Source organism: Melanotaenia boesemani, chromosome 1 (assembly GCF_017639745.1).
Source record: "Melanotaenia boesemani isolate fMelBoe1 chromosome 1, fMelBoe1.pri, whole genome shotgun sequence".
NCBI classification, from domain to species: domain Eukaryota; kingdom Metazoa; phylum Chordata; class Actinopteri; order Atheriniformes; family Melanotaeniidae; genus Melanotaenia; species Melanotaenia boesemani.
Genome location: NC_055682.1, coordinates 17,721,244 through 17,743,461, shown reverse-complemented (window position 1 = coordinate 17,743,461; position 22,218 = coordinate 17,721,244). Strand labels below are relative to the sequence as shown.

At 38.0% G+C, this 22,218-nt stretch overlaps 1 protein-coding gene across 2 annotated transcripts; it reads right to left on the bottom strand.

The window, feature by feature from the left end:
- Window positions 1–114: 114 nt before the first annotated feature.
- On the bottom strand, window positions 115–21,538 carry cdh15 (cadherin 15, type 1, M-cadherin (myotubule)). Of its 2 annotated transcripts, none has more exons than XM_041990317.1 (14): window positions 21,353–21,538; window positions 9,561–9,728; window positions 7,358–7,513; window positions 6,826–6,970; window positions 5,231–5,412; window positions 5,029–5,157; window positions 4,706–4,888; window positions 3,451–3,695; window positions 3,223–3,359; window positions 2,646–2,876; window positions 2,304–2,543; window positions 1,972–2,120; window positions 1,651–1,842; window positions 115–1,038 (listed from the first exon to the last, which is right to left on the bottom strand). In XM_041990317.1, exons 1-14 carry the CDS (start codon window positions 21,407–21,409, stop codon window positions 838–840), a joined length of 2,415 nt encoding a protein of 804 aa, XP_041846251.1. In that variant the 5' UTR covers window positions 21,410–21,538; the 3' UTR covers window positions 115–837. The 2 variants fall into 2 exon arrangements, with proteins under 2 accessions (XP_041846251.1, XP_041846255.1); XM_041990321.1 differs by having other exon boundaries at window positions 21,449–21,521.
- Between the last annotated feature and the right edge of the window lie 680 nt (window positions 21,539–22,218).

Below are 22,218 nucleotides of genomic sequence, written 5' to 3'. Positions count from 1 at the left end.
GCAACTGAGAGGATGGTGTTGCCAAATATTTAAATAAAGTATTATTTTAAAAAACGTTATTCTTTTGCTGTGTTTGAAGTTAACAGATATGCTTTATACTTGTTTGTTCTAATTAGGAGTAAATCCAGCCAGTGAACAGGATCTATAATGAGAAATAAACACTCATTTATTATGTAGACACAAATTTTGAATTCAATGACCATATTAAAAAAAAGCAATAATTCTACACCTCCAGTTGGATAATTACAGGTTATTGTGTGGTACGATGTGTTTAATGCTGAGATGGCGCCTAAAAACGTGAATAAATGCTGGAATGGAGGATTTGTAATTACAAAAAACAAAACTAATGAAGAAAGAAATTCATCTTATAAAATTATCACTTGTATAAAAAAACAAAATACATTAAAATAGGCTTTCGTGTCTTCTGCTTGTGTGTATGATTCCTGAGCTGCACATGGCTGAGGAAAAACACCAGACACGGACACACATTTCCTGCACCACTCAAGTTTTCCTCAAAAACTGATCAGGCCAACAAACAATTTTTCCATCTCGCTGCCTTTTCCTGAGCAAACCACTAAACCTTGCGCTGAATTACTTTCTAATCATTATTTTTAAACACATCTTTTTTCCTTAGTAAATGGTAAGGCACATTAGATTTGAGACCCACGGCTTTTTATATGGAGTCTATTTTTCCATGGAACACTTCCAATCTTGTGTTCAGTTATAATCTTTAAAATGTGTCCAGAAAGAAGACAGCAGAGGCCCGATCTGTGCTGTTATCTGCTGGTGAACCTTGCAGATAACAGCATGTCTTGTTTCTGTGGAGCTCCAACCACTTTAACGCGGGTCATACATGTTGGCCAGTTTCTGAAAGCGTGGTCCCCAGTCGTTGAGGTAGTCGTAGTCCTGATCTCCATCCGAGCTACCTGAAGCAATGGAGCTGAGGCTGCCCGCCACAGAGCCCTCTCCTTCGTAGTCGTAGATCAGGGCTGTATCATATGGAGGCACATTTGGATCATTGTCTGCTGCCTCCAGGCCCTGAAAGATTGAAATTACATTTTTTTATTGATTAACAAATACACTGGGAATCACCAATGCAAGTGACATTACTCTGACAGCATTGTACTGATATCAAATAATACAATTGATTTCCAACCCAAATAAAATCATTATTATTGGTGAAACTGCTTTTCTGCATCCTGTTCCATTCCCCATACTCTATTTCTAAATGTGTGTAGCATGTAGTGACATCTAGCAACACCAATTACATAATTTTAACAAATTTTTAATATTCCATCAAGTCTGCAAGTCTGGCTGTAAAATATGAAAAGTGCAACAGGAAAGCTGGTGTTTTAGTTGATAAAAACCAGCGCAACATAAGGTGAGAAAGTCAACCTGAGACACGTATAGATGAAAACTGCTTTTAATCTGGTAGAACATAGTTTTACACTTATGAAAACAGTATATGCAGAATTTCTGACAATAAATTCCCTGTTCTCCACATAAAGAACATTATTAAACTATTTCCACATAAACATCTGAAAGTATTTAAAAAAGATCTCCTTTACATATCTTTATAAAAGATGAGTTTGTACTTAAAAGCTTTTTTTTTTTTTAATATTAAACAAAGTCATTGTAGGAGCCTCTCACATCATTGATGTAGTCCTCGATGTCTGTGGGATCAGCAGGAGGCCTCCGAGGGTAGGTGGGGGAGGGCAGGTTATGAGGGGCATCCTTTCTCAGGGGCTGTTTTCCTCGAGGAACAGCAGAGCCTGGGTAGAAGGTCCGTGGGGTGGAAGGTGCATCGTGGGGTTTCCACAGCAGGTCAATGTTAAAAGCATTCTGAAAGCAGAGAGGAGACGGCATGCGGTTTGGTGATGCTGTGATAATACACAGAATGGAATCAAGAGTTATCTTTGACTGTGAATTTAAGGACACCCATTTTGATCTTTCAGGAAACATGAGCCTTACCTCATCTTCCTCTCCTCCTCCTTGTTCATCATAGTTGAGGACATTGTCACGTATATCATCCTCTGATTCCCCAACAAGCAGGCCTGTTCCTTTTTTTATATGGTGGCGTCTTCCACAGGCAGTCAAAGCAACAGCCAGGAGGAGCAGCACTGCAAATATTCATCAATCAGATGTTTGCCATTAAATCTTATGTTTCAATATAGCCCATTTAAATGATTTTTGTTTACCAATTGTTTGCTTAAAACAGCCAGAAACATTTGAAAATCTATAGTCATATATCGTGTTTCCATTGCAATATGACTGCAGAATATTATTCTCAAGATGAAACTCACACAAAAGTAGAGCAACACAGGCCATGATGATGATGAGAGCAATGAAGCTGATTCCCACGCTGGAGCCTAAGATAGCCCCCGCCTCTGACTTACAGTCTCCAAACGAGTCACAGAGACACACTGTGACATTGACCTGAGCGTAGGCCATCATAGTTGGGCTTCCGGAGTCTGACACCATCACTGTGACTGCATGCTCTCCAGCTTCCAGCTCTCCAACAGGCTGAAGAACAGCATGAGTATCTGAAGCAGAAAAAACAGGGAAAGAGAGGACATAAAAGCTGTCTGCTGCTGGAAAATATGTTATGCAGCCTAACACCCTGTGTTAAAGCTCTTTTTCTATACCATTGACTTGAATTAAAGTCCAGTTGACTGACGAGTCGTCAAGTATTTTAAAGAAGAAGGGAGCAGCGTGTGGAGGATGGTCCTCATCTACAGCCGTCAGAAAAAGACCAGAGCTTGTGCTCCTGAAATCTCTGCAAATGGAGCCGCTCAGAGGGAAGAGCAGAGGGGGGAAGTCATTGGTCTCCTTCAGTAAGATGGCCACTGTGGCAGTGGCTGACAAACCATCAACATCTACAAGCAGAAATAAACAATGTCACATGTGAAGGTTTTAGACGTTTCTATATTTTGGTTTAAACATGACCTAAAACACCACTGGATTTTTTTTTCTCATACAAGCCCAAAATATATACAGAAAACTGAATTAAACAAGACAAAACGGTAATCATGGTTTGGTCTAACCTGTTGCATTTCAGCCAAGATGACTAGTAATAATTAATCTAACAGTCATTTTAGAATTATATTGGCTAAATCAAAAGAAAAATATCAGAACATGAATGTGTGAAGTAAATCTGAAGAGAAACTGAAGAGAAGAAAAAGAAGAAAAAGAAAAGATAGCTCCTGAACATGATGAACTGACCTGTAACCTTGACAACAGCTCTGTATATATTGTTGATAACATGTGGAGATCTCATGTTAAAGCTTCTCTTGGCTGTAATGTCTCCTGTATGTTTGTTAATCTCCAGCCACCTCTCAGGATCTTTGATGATTTCAAATCTGCCACACACACAAGATAAAATAATTAAATATTAGACCATCTTTTTTTGAGACAAGACACCCCTCTTTATATTCCCCTGCTGTGTCGTACCTCAGTTCAAAATCATCCGGATCTAAAGCAATTTCACTTGCAAGTAATTTTCCAGGATCCACAGTCTCAGGTATTTCAATCTCTATGGGATTGTTTTTAAAATACGGAGCTTCATTCTTGTTCACAACAGTGACCACCACTGTGGCGGTGCTCGCTGGCAAGATGGGAGCCTTGCTACTCAGAGGATTGACATTTTCCACAGTCAAAATGAGGATGTGGTCTTTTTTTGTTTCATAATCCAAAGGCTGTAACACAGAGCAGAAAAGAGTGTTCCTGTCACTGCAAGTACATAATAAGAATAAGAAATATTACAAGTATACAGAAGATGGAAAAATGGCAACATATAATTAATCTCATTGTCAATTTAACATTTAAACTACCATCTAATTAAAAAAAAAATAAAAATACAAGACACCAAATGAACGCTTCTGCATGAATCGTAGTTTCACCACTAGATGGCAGTATTGAGTTGTGTTTGACAACCAATTTCCCAGTATTTGTTCAAAAAAGAACTTATTACACTGATTCCCTTTAAAAGTTCCTAACAAATTCGCTTACTTGAAAAAAAAAGCTACAAAAAGAAATAAAATGCTAATACAGTTGCATCAAACATGAATAAATATCAGATTCAGCTCAGTATATAGCATCTAAAGAAAAGGGTTTAGCACATTCATTGGTGTTGCTGGAGTCCATTTTTTATTTGAATTTGATTTATTTTGATTTATCTTCATTTTGATTCTCTCTTTTGATGTTTTTATGCGTTTCTATTGGAAAACATTTTGGGATTTTATCTGTGAAAAGAACTATATTAATAAATGTTACTTCATTGATGACATCCATTTTAACTGATCACATATTCTTCTTGAATCATACAAACCCAACACAACTGGAAAGTTGAAGAACATTTATAATTATTAGTTGAATATCTAATTTAAGAAATTTCTTAGTAAGGGTTACCATACCATCTCCAAACATCCTGAGGCTATAAAACATCAAATATTTTCCTGATTTGTGCTTAGCTACTGCTTCAATTAAATGAGATTCGTTTTTAAATTTTTGTTGTTAAAATGTCAGAAAATAAATGCATTAACATGAAATTATTTACAGAAAGATTTAACATTTTAAAAGATTTTTAAAATGGAAAATAAAAGAAGCAACACTTTGCTTTTCATCCACCCAAGTGTGACCTTTTGGATGTTTTGGAAACATCTAATGACAGCAACGACCCCTTCATATTTCCCCCGTCCTGCTGTACCTTGAACACAGACAGAACTCCCTGGTTGGTGGCAGGATCCGTACTGATGGCAAAGTTGCCATTAGGGTCATTGGAGATGGAATATTTAGCCTCCCAGTTTCCTGTTCCACGATCATCTCTGTCGGTTACATTCACTCGACCAATTTCATAGTTGAAATTGTTTTCCACTGCCGACATGCTGTACTACATGCACCACCAAGAAACAACACAGATCAAAGGATTTAAACCAATGTGTTGAAATGATTATATAATAATATATGATGAACTGAAACAATGAATACTGTTTTAGTTTGAGGTAATTTGAGTTTGATTGTGAGACTCACCGAATCAGGGCTGAACTGTGGTGCATGGTTGTTGATATCAGTTACATGGATGACTGCCACACCTTCACTGCTCAATCCCATACCTCCCATATCAGCAACCTGAAGCTTTAACTTAAAACCTTTCACCACCTAAAGACAGAATACACCACGTTTTAGTGAAAACAACCAAACTTTGAAGGTATGCAACAATCTAAATCTTTACCTCTCGGTCCAGGCCTACATCTCTGGTGTAGATGGCACCTGTTTGGTTATTGATGCCAAACATAGTCTTGGTCACAGCGTTGGCAGGAATGCTCTCCTGGCCAATGATAAAGTAGCTCAGAGCAGCGTTTTCTGTCATCGGGTCATCTGCATCTGTGGCTGACACTGACATCACGGATGTGCCTGCCAGTGATGAAGGAGCGTTTTAGTCAGACAGTGTCAATCACTTTTATGTGATTTTAAAGCCTGAAGGAAAATATGTAAAGGTTGGGAAATCGGTGTGCTATACTTGGTTATCATTGCTAATCAGCTTGTATTTCCCTCAGCTAAAAATTAACGTTTTAACCTTGTAGCTTGTCCATGTCAATTTTTTATGTATCATAAGTGTTTTGTTTAGTTAATTTAGAAAAAAAAACAAAAACAAAAAAAAAAAAGCTCCAATATTGGAACTATATTGGATGTTCTTACTATTAACAGTGTTCTGTTAAAGACCTACAGTATCTCTACAAGTTGCAGGAGGGAAACACAGAACATGTAAACTTTTATACATCAGCGCTGATGTAATTCTCATGTCTTGACTTCGAAAAGCCACAAAATACTCACAAGGGTGCTCTACTAACAAATGACAGCTATTCTTTAACTTCTGAGTTAGTTTCAGTTAATGCCACTAACACTTTTTGGTGTTTCAGAGACAGGGCTTATAGAAAGCAAATATATGACCATTTTGAGCCGTCCACTTACATACAAAAAGTATAGTCATAGCCCAAGCCAATTTAAATCTATGGATGTTTTTTCATGGCAACAACTTTGATATGTCTCATTTTGATGAGTTTTTTGGGAATGAATAGCTGTGTGGGACTTTAAAATGAATCTTTTTAATAGTTTGGTCTGGTTTAAACACAAAAACAATATGTTTAGGATAGTGTGAATACTATGTTTTAGTGTTTTTGTTTTATGTTTACCTGTAAATATGACAGACCCATAGGATTCCAGATTGATAAATGATAATGTGTTGCCAATTTTAAATTATATTCCCAAACTGCACAAGTCCCATTCTTCTGGTTGACAGCATGCAAAGATTTTAATTTTAATAGGTTATTGTTAACGTTAATTGTCTAACACGTCATATTTTTTCAGCTGTAGCTTGTAAAAACACACAAGAACTTTCTTTGGAAGAATTCTTTCAACCACTCACTAATTTTTTCTGTCTGCTGTTTTTAGTTTGTGAACATTTTACTAAAACATGCAATTTTAGACATGCAAGCTTTCGCCATGCTAATAGAGCATTAACAATAGCATTCTGTTGGAGTCTGATTTTTCCAACCCTCTTGGTAAAAGTAAAGTCATTAATTCTCTTCTAGTTCTAACATCTCTCCAGGGAAATATCTGGTTTCTCATGTTTGCCAACTGACTGCAAACTGTTTTACATATATTATTTTTAACAGGCACCTATGGTATTGTATAGGAAAAGTATCACACTTAAAAGGTACTTCATACAGTTCTGAAGTCACTATAGGAAGGAACTTTAAGATGACCTTAAAATAAACATTATGATCAAACAAACAGGAAATTTCAGTGTCTAATCAGTAGCTGTACCTGGGACAGAAAACTCGGAGATGGTGCCAACAAACTGTTTCTGATTGAAGGCGGGTCTGTTGTCATTCTGATCCAGCACCACTATCTCGATGGTTGTGGGGTTCTCTAGTCTTTCTCCACTGGGGGATAGCGCAAAGGCTTTAAGCTACTCACACAAACACACAGACACATAAGTCAAGTTTCAGAAATATATTTTGAATTAATGAAATGAAACATTAAGCTTTCCATCAGGGCAACATCCAATGATCCACATCTTAAATTTCAGGTATATATAGTTTATGTGCACAACATATGCATGCAGAAAGAAAAGTGTATTATATTCATCCATGAAACACTCTGAAATCTCTCCCAAGGTGCCCGTAAAGGCTCTGGAAAATTGACCTCTGGATGTTTGTACTAGAGTGTGACACAGTGATAGATGATTTAAGACAGAAACACGAAGCAATGCTTTGAAACATGTGTAAGCTCTCAGTGCATGTATTGTGGTTTTTGGAGAGTACCTCTGCTTGATTGTTCTTAAACGATGCCTTACCGTGAAGCTGCTGTGCTTCTCTCTGTCCAGCGGCCTCTTGCTCCTGATCATGCCTGTTTTATCATCAATCTCAAACAGATTCTTGGGCTCCTGGTCCACCCCTGGCCCCTCTAACTTGTATATCACTTCACCTGAGAAGATTTTGTCTGATTTAATCTGGGAAGACAGACCAGAAGAAGTTGTTAATCATTGGTAACCTCATGAGGGGGTGGGGGGGCATTGTCAAGCATATGTTTTAAAACCAGATGTGAAAGTAGGGACCTTGAGTGTTTAAACTTAGAGATTTCTGAGAATTTGAACTAATAATAGCAAAGAATACACTCTACATTTGTTTCCTCTTCCTTTGACATATTGTATGTAAAGCATACATCACCTTACAAAAGTAGTTTTGGGATTTTCCTCTACAGGATTTTTAATCTTACAGGGAGTCTTTAACAGATTTAACATAATATTTATATTTCCCATGTCTTTTAAACGCTGTTGTCAGTCAGTAAAGTATAAATACACCTCTAATCTGCCAACACCCCACTGAAGCCAGAAAAAAATAAAAACAGCTGACGTCTCAGATGTAGTTTCTTTACAGCACAACCTGCTTATGAGTTAGCATTATTATTACTTGTACTATGTTTTTACTTATTTATTCAATTAGGCAACATGTTATTTCCTGCTGTTGTTACTTAACTCTTCTTGTTGCTTCCACAAGTTGCAAGATGGAAGGTTTACAACACAAAGATATCCATATGATCAAACAATACTAAAAGGATTAAATAAAAACATCAGCAACAAAACTCTCATCTTGGTGCAACCTGCAAGCATGAAAGGACCAGGATGAATAAACTCTTATAGTTCCTGCATCTTCTAGTCAACTTTTGTTATAATATTACTAATTCTTATTTCAGATTTGTTTATATATTTTAAACGTAATGTCATTTTACACAGATGCATGTAACTACAGGTTTAAGTTGTAAACATTATACTTTTCCTGTCATTTTGGTGGGTTAGATGGGTCTGACCAAAACACCACTCAATGAGCCTTTGGGAGCACTGGTATGGAGAGAATGTTGGTCAAAGGTGTGGAACAGTACTGTGGGGAATTCATAAAGTTTCCATGTTTGGCTGTAAAAAAAAAAAAAGTGTCCCCAAAGAGCTAAATTACTAAAAGTGGATTTCTATTACCTATGATGGTTGTCCTATATTACAACTCTTATGTGAGTAAAGGTTTTTTTAAAGGGAGAAAATATCTTAAAATGTGAAATTTAGTAAATCTGGCTATTATGTGTTGAATTTAAACTATTAAAGAAATTGTGACATTATGGCTTTTTAAAATACAAACTTTGGCCATACTTAAAAACTCATTGTGTAACTTTCTGATCTTAAAATTCCACATTCCAGACTAATTTGATAGCATGGTGACATCTATTATGTGCATTTCTGGAGCCGCTGCTGCCCAGCAGTGTACCGAGGCTGAGAAACCACACTAGACAACTTTTTCATCCAGGACACCATGTGATGTTGCAGCTGGGTTTTCGATTAATGCACTGCATCACACTCTTGCAAGCAGATATAAACACATCAGCCATTTGGAAGAAGACATTATCAGAGGAACAAAGGAAGGAAACAAGAGAGCGAGTGAAAGAGAAAGAAATATAATAAAGAGTCAATACAGTTTTTCTTTTTAGACTGGAAAGAGCTCACAGTACAGGTACGATGCAAGATGGAAGCCAAATCAGCCATCAGTAAGGGGCGTGTCACACACAGGTGTCTATCAAACTGACTCTGCCATCTTTATAGAAAACTAACTACGCTGCCTTTGTTCAGCAAATCTTCCTACATTTGACTGACTCTTGTTCTTTCACTACAGTGTTTCATTCAGTAGAGTGATGGAAATAAAATATAGGAATTTTCTAACAGCAGCTGTATCTTAAAATAAATAATAATAATAAAAATTCCACTTGTGAAATCACATCTCAGTCTTAGTCCAATGTTTATTACGGTACACAGAGCAAGCACTGCTCATTACCCTCATTATTCATAATGAAATTAAAACTGGAACACAAGTGGTTATTATAGCCACCAAAATCTGCAGCAGGGAGACTGTTTCATGACAGCCTTAAAAAGATGTGACATTTTTACATGGAAATGTCTGCAGCAGGAGCAGTTATCCACTGATGCAAAGTTTTTGCTGATTAAATGACATTTTTACCTGGACAAGATCTTCAGGAATCTGCTTGCTGTTCTCCAGCACTCTGATAGGAGGAATGATCCAGTCCCTCTTCACTCTGACCACCCCTTTGCCTTGATTTCTCCAGGGGTAAATGGCCCGTGGGTCCAGCTTTACATCATTGTGGTGATGTTCTGCAGAGGTCCACACCTGAAGAAAAAATGTTTGGCAACCCTTTAGATCCCAGGAAATCCTTTTTTTTTTTTTTCTTTAGCTCCCCTAACTCCCCCTCATAGAGAGACACATTATAGCATTACATGTATTTGCAGCTGTTTAGTGTCCTTCAGTGCTTTAACATTCCCTGTAGCCTGCTGCAATAGTTGTGTTTGCTAACTGTAATGTGTAGTCCGTGGGACTATCCAGGGCAGCAGTAACAGCTTCAGGTTACACTCACTAATATGTGTCTTTGTTAGCTGCCTTTGATCCAGGTGCAAATTAATCTCAGGACGAGGAAGCACAAACACTCATGCTCATTTCACAAACTCTCAGTCATCACATTGCTGTCTTGAATATGTTCACAAATACACACACACACACACACCATATGTGAGAAACACACACATGGAACAGCTGTCGACTATGGATTTAGACCCTGTGCTTTCCCACCCGCATTCCCGCTCACACTCACAAATTCCCCTTTATACTCAGCTCTGCACCTGACTGGGAGTTTGGGGTCACCTTACGGATCTGCTCTGCTGTAGGAATTCAACAAACACACTCACATGTGCACTTTCTCACACATCATACACAAGCTTCCACATATGGATGTGCATCAACAAAACACCCACCCACACATGAGCTTACATACATACTTCCTTTGGTTGCTTCCTGCTCTTCTCAGGGATTTCACTGGCGTCAGCATTGCATCTCATGTGTTTAAAAGCTCAAAGGCATAATCAACAGAACCAGAAAGATTTGTAGTGTTTTGTGTTATTCAGTCACATGTAAGAGAATAGTGATGATTCACTCATCTTGGATGTACAGCACTGTAAAACAGGAAATTGTTGCAGTTATTTATTAAAACATCTGCAAATAAAGTTGAAAATACAGCCTAAAAGGTAAAACATGTCTCATGTCATTAAGCTTCATTCAGCATGTGGTAAAATCCCCTTCATCCTTTAACTCAATCTGAACCCTCTTAGATAAGTTTTCTTGTGATTTCAGGAAGCAGTCTTTAGGAATTGTTGTCCATGCATCTTAAAGGACACTCCAAAGCTCTTCTTTCGATGTTTTTTTGTTTTTCTTTTGCTCTGTAAACTGTCACGATGATCTGCCACTGCTTTAATAATGTTGAGGTTATTAGTCCATAAACCCTGCTGTCAATGAATTTCAATCCAGTTTTTTGTGTCATTTAGTACTTTTCAGCCTTTTCTCCCCGTTGCTCTTCCTTAATAATGGCTTTGTAACAGCTGCTCTTCCGTGCAGATCATTTCTCATGAGGCTTCAGTGAACAGTAGATCTATTAACTGAGTGTTCAGATTCATCTCAAGTTCTGTGTCAGGTTTTTGAAATTTTTCTTTCCTTTTGAGTTGGATGTCTTTTTAAAGCTTGAATGGTTCATAGGTCAACACTGAATGACTTAACAAACAGAAAACACATTCTTCTGAACATGGCCAGGAACAAGGACAAGGCTAAAATAGAGTGAAAGAGCAGCCAATGTGGAAAGAGACTTTAAAGACTTTAAATAAGCCAAGAGAACTTTTTCTCCACAAGAAAGCTTCCAGCTTATTGGAAATGAAATATAAAGAAATGAAGTCTTTCGCATAGTACAGTATATCTTGGGCGTGTATATTAAAACATGTATGTTGTGATCATCGGCCTATTTCAGCGGGTTAAATGTTTTTCTGATCCTCTGGTATGCTGCTGGACAGTGCAGGGAAGAATGGCAACCACGGCTGGCATTTACAGGCCGAGTCAGGGGGCACGCTAATCTTAGACACTTCTATATTCCTGACCCCTACCTAGTTAACCATTTTTTTGCCATCATCATTACCTACCTACAAATACACAATTGTATACACTCAAGTTCCAAGTTCCCCTCAGATAGTTATCCACACTTCTGCATTTATTAACTCTTGAACATTTGCAATCATTAAACTAGATTGTTACTTAACCTCAAAGTCAATAGCAGCTGTGTCACAGTTGTATTTCTAAATGTAGCACTTCCCTAAATTGTGCACATTCAAGTTTGGATGAGCACATTTGTCTTAGTTTGGGAATGCATGCGCTGCAAGTTTCAGACCAGGGAGTGTCAGTGTAAGTTAATTCAACTTAAAAACTTTTCTTTGTTTCACCATGCTCCACTCACCGAACAGAAGATTTAGTTCAGAACCGCCACAGACTGGCTTTAAAAGAAAAAAAAAAGGTGCAGTGTGGAACTTGCAGCCATTGGTCAATAACAAAAATTTGTACTATATCGGTAAGAACTCTGTTTTCATGGTTCTCGAATCACTTTACTAAAATAACTTGTGCTTTTCATTTTCTTGGAATAAAACATTTATTTCCACTTGCAGTGGGTCCACATACATTGCAGCTGCCATATTTAAGCCACCATTGTTACTATGGTGTCTCTGAAAGGACAAACAAGTCTGTGTGTGAAGCAAAAACCATTTAAGCTTTAAAAAAAAAGCAGCAATGGCTTTGTGTGATAGGTGCAAAAGCAGCATTTGGAATGAGTAACCCCGTAGATGGCACACAGAAGACAGTACACATATATACAATTTTTTAGTATTTACAGATGTGGACAAACGTGGTGGTACCCTTTGGTTAATGAAAGAAAAACTCACAATAGTCACAGAAATAATTTGAATCTGACAAAAGTAATAATAAAAATTATTTTCATTTAACCAATAAAAGTCAGACATTGCTTTTCAACCATGCTTCAACAGAATTATTTACAAAAATGATGGTATCTTAATTTAATATTTTGTTGCACAACCTTTTGGGGCAATGAAATGAATGAAAAATACTTTATTAATCCCAAAGGGAAATTCAATATTGTAGTAGTAGTAATTTTTTAGTAAAACAATCACATTAATTAATTAAGGGCTTTGTTCTTCAGCCTGATAGCTGCTGGAAGGAAGGATCTTCTGTATCTCTCTGTCTTGCATCGGACTTGAACAAGCCTCCCACTGAACACACTCTGTTGTTTCGTCACGGCGTTGTGTAGAGGGTGTGAAGGATCTTCCATTATCTTCATCAGCTTGTACAGAATTCTTTTTTTGATGATCAATTCCAGCGGCTCCAGAGTTACTCCAAGCACAGAACCGGCTTTCTTGATCAGTTTGTTAATTCTTTTCAAGTCTCTGGTTCTGATGCCGCTGCCCCAGCAGATTGCTGCAAAGCTGATTGCACTTTCAACAACAGACCTGTAGAACATTTGCAACATTTTGGTGCAGACGTTAAAAGATCTCAGCTTCCTTAAGAAGTAGAGTCTGCTCTGACCTTTTGGGGCAATCACTGCAATCAAACAATTCCTGTGACTGTCAATGAGACTTCTGCACCTCTCAGCAGGTACTTTGGCCCACTCCTCATAAGCAAACTGCTCCAGTTGTCTCAGGTTTGAAGGGAGCCTTTTCCAGAGGGCACTTCAGCTCCTTCCGAAGATGCTCAATAGGATTTAGGTCAGGGCTCATAGAAGGCCACTTTAGAATAGTCCAATGTTTTCCTCTTAGCCATTCTTGGGTGTTTTTAGCTGTGTTTTGGGTCATTGTCCTGTTTCAAGACCCATGACCTGCGACTGAGACCAAGCTTTCGGACACTGGCCAGCATTTCTCTCTAGAATCCCTCCTTGAGATGCAATTGCAATGAAATCTTGAGATTTCATTGTACCTACACAGATTCAAGACACCCTGTGCCAGATGCAGCAAAGCAGCCCCAGAACATAACAGAGCCTCCTCCATGTTTCACAGTAGGGACAGTGTTCTTTTCTTTATATGCTTCATTTTTCCATCTGTAAACATAGAGCTGATGTGCCTTGACAAAAAGTTCCATTTTTGTCTCATCTGTCCATAGGACGTTCTCCCAGAAGCTTTGTGGCTTGTCAACATGTAGTTTGGCAAATTCCAATCTGGCTTTTTTATGATTTGTTTTAAACAATGGTGTCCTCCTTGGTCGTCTCCCATTAAGTCCACTTTGGCTCAAACAACGACGGATGCTGCGATCTGACACTGATGTTCCTTGAGCTCTTTAGAAGTTTTTCTGGGCTCTTTTGTTAGCATTCGTATCATCGGTTTCTTTGATTTGTCATCAATTTTCCTCCCACGGCCACATCCAGGGAGGTTGGCTACAGTCCCATGGATCTTAAATTTCTGAATAATATGTGCAACTGTGGTCACAGGAACATCAAGCTGCTTGGAGATGGTCTTATAGCCTTTACCTTTAACATGCTCGTCTATAATTTTCTTTCTAATCTCCTGAGACAACTCTTTCCTTTGCTTCCTCTGGTCCATGTTGAGTGTGGTACACACCATGTCACCAAACAGCACAGTGACTACCTGTAGCTTATATATAGGCCCACTGACTGATTACAGGATTGTAGACACCTGTGATGGTAATTAGTGGACACACCTTGGATTAACACGTCCCTTTGGTCACATTATTTTCAGTCTTTTGTAGGGGTACCATCATTTTTGTCCAGGCCTGTTTCATGAGTTTATTTTTTTAAATAATTCTGTTGAAACATGGTTGAAAAACAATGTCTGACTTTCATTGGTTAAATTTCATAGAATTTTTAGTTATTATTACTTTAGTCAGATTCAAGTTATTTCTGTGACCATTGTGAGTTTTTCTTTCATTAACTGAAGGGTACCAACAACGTGTGTATCAATAGTGCACAGTGATGGGACTAATGGTGTTAAAATAAACCGTTTTATCAATAACGGGTAATCTAGCTAATCACTCTTTCCAGCACCGTTATTGTTGCTGATGATTAAACATTACTGACAGCAGTCAAAGGTTTTATCTGTCATTCCTACATGCCAAATACATGACGAGAATGAGAATTGTTACCCGAGGTCCGAAAACTATTGTAAAATTAGATTAATTTTTGTTCTAGGTGTTTGAGATGCTTTGTTCTGTTGAGACTGTGTGCTACAATAAAGCATCATATCTTTGAGGCAGAGTTGTCACTAAATTATTTCTCTTACCTTGACCTGAATTCAGTTAACAGTTAACACTGAAGGTGAATAAAGTGTAACACTATAATTCTGCACACTGATGCTGTCTTCATCTGAACAGAGGGCTAACAGGGAGAAACAGCTACATACGCTAAGTGATGATTGACTGATGAAGAGTTAAATGTCATGGCTGTAAGTCAATGTGCGCAGCCAATGCAAACAGCCATGATCTTGAATGACACAAATTGACGTCAATTTGTTCTTGTGGCCTCGAGAACAATATGAAAGTTCTCACTTCTTGCAGAGTATGTAACAGCTTGCTACTGAAAAATAAACATTGTTTACAGCTGAATTTTGCATCTTTTTTTTAATGAAAAAAGTAAACAATAGAAAAGAAGATGGCTGTTTTTGTGCTGAAATCGCTACAATGCAATTTGAAGTACTGCAGTACTGATGAAGTGCAAAGCAGTTCAAGTAAAGAGAAAAAAGTGAATTCACTCACAGTGAAGTCTCCAGACCAGTTAAATAGGTCATAGGTTTATTCTAAACTTGCACTTTTAAACAGTGAGATAGCTGGATACAGTCTGAGCTATGTGGGATCTGACTGACTCTGGCTGGTGTTTGCACATACAAACCCCTGGAAAAGGTCTAGAAAACATTCATTAGTGTGAAAACAGCTTTAGCTGAGATGTTTCATTCAAACACAACCCCCCAAAAAAACACTAGAGAAAGTGTCATCCTTTACTAACTTCACGCAGTGCAGTTTATTCTCTTGGGAATTATAAATAAATTTAAAAATTTCAGTAGCTGTTTCTGTCAACACCAAAGTCCAGACTAGTACAGAAGGCGAGAGCAGTAGTTATCGTCTATTATTCTTTTTTTTAATCATCTTGAAATAACTCAGACCTTTTTCTAATGATAATGAGATAATTTATCTCATTATCTCAAGAAAACAAAGTTTCTGTCCCTATATGTTAGGCTGATTTAAGTCTCTAAATTCTGTCCAGGAGTGACTGCGAGTCTGATTGAATATTTGTTTCTTTGGTTCTGCGAAGGACCAGGGAGTTGCTCCAGCCCCCCTCGCAGCTCTGCATTTGAATAATCTCTTATCTCTGGAAAAAAGTTTGTTTTCTCATGATAACGAGATAAATTATCCCGTTATCGTGAGAAAACGGTGTTAAAAAAACATGCAAGCCCAGCCGCTCACGGCTTCCGCAGAGAGATGAGTAAAAATGTGTATATGCCATATTTAATGCTGAATGAACTATAAACAGTATAAATAAACTATCTCTGCCATTGTGTCCAAGCTTGATGGACCAAAAACAGTTTTTCTGTTTTAGCCACAAAATGTTCTAGGTCTTCCGTTGAGTAAAACATAGAAAGGCAGTCAAAAAAAAAAAAAAAAAAAATTACAAGCGCCAGATTGTACTCAACAGACAGTTTGTGGATTTGCACACTTCCTTTTCACACACTCTACATCACCAAACATGAAGCTCTGTCATGGACAGCAACTCCACTGAGTGCTGTTGTAATGTTTTTACCAGACCAAGATGCAGTAACACTAAAGTGTCACATTACCAATTAGACCAGTGAGAGCCCTCTATGACAGACTGGCTGATGACACCACATGCATGTTAAGTGTTTTAGAGGTTTTTACCAGATACCTTTACAGTTTGGCCTTTCACCTCAGACTCACAGAAGTATGAAGAGCTTGTTTGAGGATGAAATACTCCCAAAGCAACAGCCATCAAGCATTCTGTTGCTGAGCTGTCTCTAACAGCGTTTTGTCCTTCTGTGTATCCTGTTTTTTTTCAAACAGAAATTGTCTAATTGTCTAATCTAAGGATGTCATTGCATCTGGATGCCAAGGGTGCCAAAAACAAACTTTAACTCTGATATATAACATTAACGTTTTCAGTGTATTTTGAGGTGGCAGTAACTTTACTGATCCATTTAAAAATTAGTAAGAGATGATATGTGTAGGGTTCATACAGCAGTCACACTCAAACCTATAGTTTAAGGCTTTAAGGCAATTTTCCGTGGCTTGCCACTATTGCTAATGCATTCAAACGGAGACATTCCTTCACAAAGTCATCAAAGCTGTTCACCTTGCAAGCTTGGCTACTGGTACAAATGCATTACTTCTTTGACACGCTATCATGACTTGTAGTTGTTCTTCTCTGCATGTCTTCAAACCATCCCAGTTCAGGAATGCAAATGTCATGGTAAAACATTACTTTAAATTTTCAGAACCAAAAGAAATGGTTTCAGTGGTGGGGAATAGGGCTGGCTTTAAAAAACAAAAAAAGAGTAATCGATTTAAATCCCTTCAAATTTAAATAATCCAGTGGTTCTTAACCTTTTTCTGTGGGGCCCCTTTTTCATCGATAACAACTCCTCTGCTTCAGTGTAAGGCATTTTAAACCAGGAAACTCTGCAAACTGCTTCAGGTGAGTTGAGCCTTGGCTAAAAAAACTGTTATAAATAAAGGTTGAGTAGTTTATTTCTAAAGGAATCAACAGGCTTTTTAATAGGATGAGATGAGACGTCTCCAAGAAGTGTTGTAACTTGTTTGGCTTCATACTGCCAAATGCTGCACAGCGTAGGGGTGCAGCAGTGCGGTTTTCACTCGCTCGGTCTGTACCATCACGTGTGGAGCTGAGCAGGAATGGCGCGATGTATGATGTGTGTGGGAAGACAAAGAAATGCAAAGTTAAAAAACTCCTGGTTTGTATGGCTTAGAGATTTTTACTACTACCTCAGACAAACATTACTTACATTATCTTGTATCAGATGTGAGTACACTGTAACCTTTTCAGAAGTGTGTGTCAGTGCAACAGTCATATGCAGCAGCAAAAGACTCAGCAGCCAAGAAGCAATGCAAACAGCATGCCAGACAGTCCCTTCAACTGCAGGGCACAGGTCGCACAGGTGCTCCTTTGGTCACTTCTGCTGCTGATACTCAGACACAAACATTCAACCGGTCAGTCATGTGCAGTTCAGGGTCCCACCACACCACTAATCTTTGCTTAGTCATGACTGCCTGGCATGGACACTATTTATGGTGCAACAATAAGTGTGTCTCCACTGTTGAGCAAATGTCTGAGATTTATGCAGTGCTATTGCTAAGTTTTAAAAATGGGACTTCATAGGGACATAAAGATAAAGTTTCTAGAAAAAAAAAAATAGAAACAGGGTCACCTGGCAACTTAAAAGAGTGGATTAAGTTACTAATAATCGGCAAAAACACACACACACACACACACACACACACACACACACACACACACACACACACACACACACACACACACACACACACACACACACACACACACACACACACACTATCTTTATCAGAAATACTGCAAATAACAGCCTTTTTAAGCTGTTAGACTTTACTTACTCGATGCATCCTCCCAAATGTATACTGTCACTGATACATTTTAAAAACCCGCAGTGATTAACAGAAAAGACAGAATTAATAAACATCGTTGATACAGATATTTTGTTTCAGCCTAAGTTTGTGGACGGTTCTGAGGTTTTATGTAAATGTTTCATACAGCTGAAAATCACAATAATTAAACACACTTTTAGAAGAACAAATAAACTTGAGGGAAATTTTCAGGAGGAAAAAAGTGAAGGTATTTACTGGGAGAAGACTGAAATGGCAAAATGAAAAATGAAAAATAATAATAAAAATAAAAAAAAAACAATGCACAAATGTCAAACTCATCATGAAATAACTACTAACATGATCTTTTGTAGAACCTAGGACCAACAGCTGACCCTCCATGTCTCAGTCTATAAAAAAAATAATGGCAACATGATGAAGCAAAAATGAACTTGACTGTTCACCTAATTTTTTACTTTGTAATGACCTGGAGGTCGCCTCTCTACCCTTTGCTCCCTCTGAAACTATAGTAAGTGTAAAACTGCCTACAGGTACCATACCCAGCAGGACCTGCGATTCAGACTCTAAATCCTCTGACTGACTGTTTCCGATGAGTGAAACCTCAGCGCCAGCTGGTCGCTGCTACACACTCTTGAATTGTATTTTGATTTCATGGTCTGGGAGAGACCCACTCCTAGTGCTGTGAGAGGTGGGGGATTACAGACCGGGACAAATGGCATCACGTATGCATCTGGGAACAGCTGTGGCTGTTGCCCACTCATCACCACAACATACAGCCAACAGGCCTGAACACTTCAGTTCAAACACAGAAAATTAAAGGAGAACAACTGAAAGATATCAAATGACACTGATGAAAGCTTTGGCTGGACTTTCAGCTGTTGAGGGTTAAACTGACTTCATTCTGATTATTGTTTTATTTCTCTTTTAAAGTAGTTCTCCTAACATTTTGATTAGTTTTATTTATGAAGCATATTAGAAAGTATCTTGGCACAGAGTCTAAGTCATCCACACCATAATTTGTGCTCTGAAGCATTTTGGATGAGAAGAAAAAGGCCTTCAATAACAACAACAACAACAACAAAAGAAGTTTAGTTGCCTTTATTTAAGATCTTAGGATAAAGAAAACAGCACTAAAATAATTTAGTAGTTCAACATTGCCAATCAATGAATCATTGTGAAGGAAAACTGTGAGAGTATTGTGCAGTTAAATAGCAAAAACAGTATAATAGTGGTCTATGGGCTGTTCACAAACATAAGGCATTTATTCATATCATTTTAATTTGGCTTGGATTAAAATGGAAAGATGATTGAAATCAGCTTGTACGTCCAGTATGTTTTACCACTGTTTTTCCACAGCATAAGCAGCCACACTAAGCTAATCTCCTACCAGCTCATTTCTTCACCAGCAGAATATTTAGCATTTAACAGGTGAAGCAAAAAGAGTTTGGCCATTTCTGCAAGTAGTTATTGCAACTTATAAAGTATAAGTTTCAAATTAAAGAACCTCTACTGCTCATGTGCATGTAAATCTCTTGAAAATGTGTTCCTCTCTGACAAGAATGAAGCTTCAGATGAGATGTTGAGAACATGTGCGCGTTTATACAAAGCTAAGGTTAACAGAGAGTAAAAAAACTAAACAAAAAGATAAAACTAAAGTCCAAAGTTTAAAGTAAAACTAAAAGAAAAGCATAAATTCAAAAGAAAAAGTCTTATGAATTATTTGTTCTCTTTAAGAAGTTACAGCTTGGAAAATGTCAAATAAGTTGTTTCAGTGACTTTTATATGAATCATTTCAGATAGCACAGTCAAACATTTAAGTAAAAATCCCGTAGAGTCTGTTGTAAATACTGTGAATCCATTCCTAATTTGCAACTATATGTGCTAGAAAAAGATTTTTAGCCGACACAGGGTTTGCGAATAATATAATCTGTTTTGTTTTAGTATTTATTTAAAAGTATATTTTTCCTTAAAAATCACTAGGCTGAAAGCAAAATAAAAGAGACTGTGACTTGTAATGCCTCTGACTTTTAAAGGAGGATTGTATCCCCATATCAGCCTTGACACAGACAGCTGAAGTGGTCTTATAATCTTCATGGGACCCGGGGATCTGCACCTTAAAGGTCATGATTCAGGGTTCAACAGGATTTGACCTCATTGACACAATTATTTGTTTATGCTTACATTAACATTATACATATAAGGATTGGATTGAAATATCACAGGGGTTAAGACCTCACTGTGACAAACATGTGTCCCTTTGTTTATGTCCATGAGCCATCATACACTTATATAAACATCAGATTTTTGTCCCCTGCAATCTATTTACTGCCCAGTTTAAAAAAAGGACCACATAAGCAGTATCACAAAGACACTGAAAAGCTGCAGAAACATTTAATTCAGTCAAAAAAGACCTCACTAACTAAGAAGATGTGAATGAATGGCTATAAAGCCTCTTTAACATACAGTATATACAAGACAGATCATAGCAACTTCATCAGGTCAGCTCAGTCATGTGCACAACCTGGGCTGCATTACTACTCCAAACAGAGAGAAAGATGGATAATATTTGGAACTGCTGTTGGTAATAAGTCAGTTTATATTGTCATCTATTTTAGATCTCATAATGGCCACTGCTGACATGGTCTACTAATGATGCCTTGAGCCCTCTGTAAACATCTGGAGTCTTGTCTTCCTCAAAACACTTCATCATCCTCACTCCAACAAGGATGAAGTGTTTGGATCAGCCACAAGCTCTGATTGCCGAGCCAGTGTGGAGTCTCCATTGATGAAAATTAGTAGATGTTTGATGGAGGAGATCACTCAGGTAAGAAATATAAACTGTGTATTTGAGGAGCAGGGCAACTACAGGTCATTCTCTAAACAAGATCACACTCTGCAGGAGCAGACAGCAAAAAAAGCTCAGATCTAAAAGAGGGGAAGAGAAAGCAGCAGGATCACATGGTACAACTCAAGTGCAGGAGTAGTGTCTTTGCAGCAGTTTGTTTGCGGCACAACTTGTTACTGACATTGCATAGCAGTCAGAAAGCAATGAGGTGAATGCTTCTTATACCTGTGTTCCAAGTTTTATAACACATGGTCATTTTTACCTTTTTATTTATATGTTTGAATGTTATTGAAACACACTCTGACACGCACAGAAAAGCAAACACTGAACGCATTAATAAATCATTGTATTTAGCTTATCATGGTTGACAGCTGCTATGAAGGGACATTTTTCTTACCTGACAAAACAGTGCACACAGCAAAGACAGCATCAACATCCTTACTGCCATCCTCATTATCTGCACTCAGATTCTCAGTCTGGGCAGTTTTCTGACCACCAGAAGATCTCAGGTCTCCTCAGGGACTCTTCTGTGCAAAAAGGCCAAACACTCCAACTTGCAAACCCTTGTCTCTCTTTCCTTCTCTCTGTCCTCCTGCCGTCTCCCCCTGTGAATGTATGTGTCTCTCCCCTCTTTCCTCTCCCAGCATCTGTCTCTCAGAGCTCCGCCCTGTCCATAGCTGGGGTATGTCTCACAGTCGTGGGGTAAAGGGGGTTAGAATTTCAGCAGCAGGCCTCCTATGAACCCCAGCACATGTGCTGTCACTCACAAGGCCAATGGAGGAGCGAGAGAGAAGCAGGGCAGCTGCTGGTGGTGAGGACAGAAACAGTGAGTAAGGACATAATTTAAAAAAAGACACTTGAAGAAAAACCTCTCTAAAGATCAGAAAATTCCACATTAAATCTATTCCACTTTTAAATGCAAACTTAAATTTTTAAGTGCAATGACATGTTTGTACATGATGTAAAATGTGAATAAACCTTTTAAAACCCCATATTTAACAGAAATTAAAACTAAAATGACACAATTAATGATACAACTGAGAATGTTTAGTGCTTATTTACTGAATGTAGATTTTAATTTGATGCTAGTCAATTTGAATAATCTAAAAATACACATGAGTAGGGTTTCTTATAAGACCTCCAATTGCAATAACCATTTAGTTTTATTTATACCCTTAAATATGACCCATAACATCCTTACAAGTGCTGGCTATGCAAGTGGCAGGAGGGAGAGAAGGCTCATACGAGTGTTTGTCACATCAC

What these genes read in the sequence shown, in the direction of transcription:
- cdh15 (XM_041990317.1), bottom strand. Translation starts at nt 21,409, where the DNA reads ATGAGGATGGCAGTAAGGATGTTGATGCTGTCTTTGCTGTGTGCACTG. An exon ending in ATGTAGGCCTGGACCGAGAG is followed by an intron (nt 5,158 to 5,230) that starts GTAAAGATTTAG and finishes TTCTGTCTTTAG; the next exon opens with GTGGTGAAAGGTTTTAAGTT. An exon ending in CACAGTTCAGCCCTGATTCG is followed by an intron (nt 4,889 to 5,028) that starts GTGAGTCTCACA and finishes TGGTGCATGTAG; the next exon opens with TACAGCATGTCGGCAGTGGA.